This window comes from Mus pahari, chromosome 6 (assembly GCF_900095145.1).
Source record: "Mus pahari chromosome 6, PAHARI_EIJ_v1.1, whole genome shotgun sequence".
NCBI lineage: Eukaryota > Metazoa > Chordata > Mammalia > Rodentia > Muridae > Mus > Mus pahari.
Genome location: NC_034595.1, coordinates 80,887,138 through 80,891,860, shown reverse-complemented (window position 1 = coordinate 80,891,860; position 4,723 = coordinate 80,887,138). Strand labels below are relative to the sequence as shown.

The following is a 4,723-nucleotide window of genomic DNA, read 5'->3' as shown; positions in this document are numbered from 1 at the left end:
CCTTCCCAATCCTGCAACACAATGCACTGCAACACAACAGCCTGGCTCTTCACGAAATTTGGTTTTTAACAGGTTTAGCCAATCATCTACTATCTGATTAGGGGGTGGAGCTCCATCATCAAACGGCCAATCCTGAAAAGAAATGACTTCTTATATTAAGGTGGTATGTTCTCAGGGACTAACTTCCTAATAAAAATGAGCTGAAAATAGCCAGGGCAGACAGTGTTAGCTGAATACAACACTTTACCTATTCCATTTTAATCCCCCCACCCTCAGCCCCCACCCCTGAATCAGGAAGATCCATCCACCTGTCTCCCAAGTGATAGAATTAAAGGCACGAGCTACTACCAACCAGTTACTTACTTACTTAAACTTGTGTGTGTGTGTGTGTCTGAGACAGGTTTCTCTGTGCATCCCTAGCCATCCTGGAACTCACTCGGTAGACCATGCTGGCCTTGAACTCAGAAAACCACCTGCCTCTGCCTCCCAAATGCTGTCCGCATACGTCTGTCTATCTGATCACTGCTGAAAAACTATCCAAGACCAAAATCTGAATCTGTCAAGTAAGTCTTCTCAAATGAAATCTTATGTCACACCCACCTAAAGAAAGGCAAATACATACACACAAATATTTTAAACTGAGCCTAGGGACCTATAACACTAGGCAAGTATTCCACCACTGACCACTCCCCCTCCCCCCAGCCCTACCTTAACCAGACCTAAATCTCATATGGTCAGGGTAGCAACCAGACATAACAGAGAAAACTCTGAAAGCTGGGAGCAGGAGGATCATTGCTATTGTGCTTTCATCCCACCGGTCCCGGATGCCAATGAGTCGCACTGGTCCCTTCTCACTAGTACATTGATCTGGGTGACTGTGGTGTTTGAGTAGGAATGGTCCCACAGATTCATGTGTTTGAATTCTTGAGTGGCCTTTCTGGAGGAAGTAGGTCACTGTGGAAACAGGCTTTGGGGGGGTCTTAGAAGCTCAATACAGACTACTCCTGCTGCCTAAGCTCCTTCTCCAGCACCACGCCTGCCTGCACATTGCCATACTTCTGCAATGTGAACAATAGAATAAACCCCAGAACTTGTAAGCAGGCCCCCAATTAAATGTTGTTCTTCATAAGAGCTATCATAGTCGAGGGCTGGAGAGATGGCTCAGCTCTAAGAGCACTGATTGCTCTTCCAGAGGTCCTGAGTTCAATTCCCAGAAATCACATGGTGGCTCAAAACCACACCTCTGGTGTGTCTGAAGACAGTGACAGTGTACTCACATACAACAAACAAACAAGCAAATAAATGTTTTATTGCTTGGCATTGTAACATTGGGTTTGCATACCTGTTCTAAAAGCCTGGTCTGTGGGCTGGAGCTCCTGTAAGATTTGGTGAATGCAGCCCTGGGATTTGACTGTTTGAGGCAGTATACTAGACAGACCTCAAACTCACTGTGTATCTGAGGGTGACTGAATTCTCTTTCCTCTACCTCCCAGTGCTGGAGTTTCAGGTGTGTTTGGTCTGGTTTATGCAGTTTCCAGGAATTGAACCCAGGGCATCCTGTATGTTAGGCAAGCTCTCTCCCAACTAAACTATGTCTCCAGGCTATTATTTTTGGGGAGGTGGGGGTGGTGAGGTGCCCAGAGAGCTGGGATTAAAGGTGTGTACCGCCACTGACTGCCTGGCTCACATTAAAGTGCTCTTAAACACTAAGCCAGCTATTGTTTTAAGTTTTTCTATAACATTTTCTTTTCATTATTGTGTACCTGTGAAGGGAACTCTGTGGAACTTGATCAATCTCCAAAATTTTCATTGTGTGCAGGTATGCTGGAGTCTGAGAAGAACCTGTTGTTCCTACCCAGCTATTGCCCACTTTATCTCTGAGGGGGTCTTGAGACAGGGACTCACTGTTGTAGCCTTGGTTGTTCTGAAACTTCACTATCTATACCAAGATGACCTTGAAATCATAGAGTGCCTCCTCAAGGCTGGAATTAAAGGTGCTCAAGCTGACAGCAAGCACTCCCCAGGCCCCAATTTCCACATTTTAGAAATAAGTGTGCACTCAACTTTGCCTTTCATTTGTTGAAAACTACACTGCAAGTGTAGACTCAGAGGACACAATGGATAACGCTGCTCATGACTGATCCAAAGAACCGACAAGAGACTGCTATTAAACTGCCTATTAATTCTGCGTTTGAGTTCCGAGCTTTACAAACACCAGTGTTTGGAATGTCCGTGAGCTCACAGAAACAAGCAAATAGACACTTGACACTCACTAGAACGTGGATTCCTTCTTTTTCAACTGGAGCTTTATCATATGTAGCATCACAAACTCGAACCAAAGTTGTCACTCCATACTTCTTAAGTTCCTTTAAAGAAAAACAGTTATCAGGGAACTTGCTTTTGGAATCTGAAACTTGGGTTTTAGAAACGTACTATGAAAAACTGAAACTAGGGAGTATCCTTAGACAAAACCCAAAACCGACCTCCCTGCGTACGCCTAACAGACACAGACTCCTTGTGGAAATACTCATCTTTCTAAAGGACAATTCAGTAGCACAGCACAAAAACTTTTTAATTAGAAAGTTCATATATACAATGACCAAGAAAGTGTATTCTTAGGACTTCATATAACAGGTATTAAAGACAGGACAACTTACACAGCATCTTCACCATAGACATAACAGAATGGTTAAAGGTAGAAATGTTATTACTGTCCTCAAAAGGGGTATGGCACACACACAGAGAATTCTATGATGGCTACAGAAAGAACACAAAAGAGACTGGGGGAAGCATATTAAATGTTATGATCTTACACATACGTATTTCTGAATATACACATGAGGGAAAAAAATCTAGAAGCCTAAGGCATATAACAACGATGGAATGTCTTTAATCTGTTATTTTGCTTTTGCTGTCTATTTTCAAGATAGGGTCTCTGTTTAACTGCCCTGGCTGTCCTGGAACTTGATTTGTAGACCAGGCTTCCTTGAACTTAGAGGTCCACATGCCTGTCCGACTCCCAATTGTTGAGCTAACACCTACGTCTTTTTTTTTTTTTTTTTGCTTTTCTGTATCTCCTCCCATCCCCCAGAAAGTATTTCTTTGTGTGGCTCTGGCTATCCTGGAACTAGCTCTGTACATTAGGCTAGCCCAAAATTCAGAGATCAGCCTCTGCCCCGCCAGTGCTGGGATTAAAGGTGTACACCACCACAGACTGGCAATTTTCATTTTTATGCAATAGTCACCTATTGCTTTTCTAAAGAGCAGAAGTCTCTCTGCTTCCACCATAGGGGTTTGGGGGTTGAGCTTAGGTCATCAGGTTTGGTGGTAAGGACCTTTTCCCACTGATCCATCTCACCAGCTCCCAGCTAGGAATTTTAAAAATGAATATTTTCAGTGGCACAGACATCTCTGCTACTTAGATGGCTAAACAGAAGGAACACAAGGCCAGGCTAGGAAATGTAGTGAGGACTTCAAAATAAAAAGTAAGCACAGGTCTGGGGGCATAGCTGACAGCACTGGGCTTCTTGGCATGCATGAGTCCCTGGGCTCCATTTCCAGTGCCACTCAAATTGAGAAAAGCCTTCAAAGTCTATGTGCTGAGGATGTTGGTAACAATAGTCCATGCAAGCCTACACAATGTTCAGTCACCAGCACCACAAAAATGGGGGGGGGGGGGAGAGAATATGCATGTTTGTCAAAATGAGTTTCATGGTTACCTCTCATCAGAAAACCATTACAATTTTTTAATGGTAAAACCATCTGGCCTCAGTTTTGCCACCCATAAAACAAGAGTCCCCAGATGACTGATTCCCCCTACTGCTCTCTCTACTCCATAACACATCAATGGAATTCACATTTGATGGTATAACCTATAAAAGATTAAAAACTTTACATTTAAATATCCCCTAAAGAGTAAAGACTGACTTCATTACCTAAAGGAGGGAAAATGAGGCTCTGTGTTTAACTACTCATGACCACTTCCTTCCCCAAGTTTCCGGATTCCTGTATTTGTGATAACTACTTTACTAAGTAGTTTGTAGCTGAAGTATAACATGAGTTTATTTAATTATTACATTTTAATTTAGTGCATATGGGACACATATATGTTATGGTAGTGTGCAGAGGTCAGAGGACAACATGTGGGAATCAGTTCTCATATTCCCAAGGTTAGAACTCAAGTTGTCACATATGACAAGCTCCTGTACCAATCTCACCCACCCCTAAACATGTGTCCTAGTGTGCCAGTTCCACCAAATACAATGAGCCTTCGGGCAAATGACTAGACAGCTTTGAAGCTGAGTGGTATGCCCTCTAGGAGGGAGGAAATAATAGGACCTGTGGTCTTATAGTCGTACCTTGACCTTAAAAACGAACAGTATTCAGTGCTTACTGCAATGCTGAGTACATACTGTGGTCAATAAATGGTGAGTTTTTTACTGAAGATGACAAAAAGTACTACTAATAAACACAGAAAGAACACACAATTGTAAGTACTAGATAATCTATAGTATCCCCAAGTTCCATATTCTTTCAAAAATTCTATTTTAACAACTCAACCCAACATAAGGATAAACATTCTTAGTTATGAAAAATCAATCCCAAAAGTAGACTATGCTACAATCTTACCTCTGTGAACTTGTTGAGAGTCGCATTGGTGGGGTTGTGAGTTATCAGAAAACGCATGTTCTCATAAGAGATCTCCACAGGGGCTGGACGGTTC

The 4,723-nt window shown here is 42.6% G+C and overlaps 1 protein-coding gene across 1 annotated transcript in view; it reads right to left on the bottom strand.

Moving 5' to 3' along the window:
• The window catches only part of Ptp4a2 (protein tyrosine phosphatase 4A2), a gene marked incomplete at its 5' end in the record, with an annotated part of 10,470 nt that extends 5,748 nt beyond the window's left edge, over window positions 1-4,722 (bottom strand). The window contains 3 exons of the mRNA XM_029540399.1: window positions 4-132; window positions 2,274-2,366; window positions 4,630-4,722. Coding sequence (XP_029396259.1) covers window positions 4-132; window positions 2,274-2,366; window positions 4,630-4,722 — 315 coding nt within the window. The remainder of the gene's footprint in view (window positions 1-3; window positions 133-2,273; window positions 2,367-4,629) is intronic.
• Between the last annotated feature and the right edge of the window lies 1 nt (window position 4,723).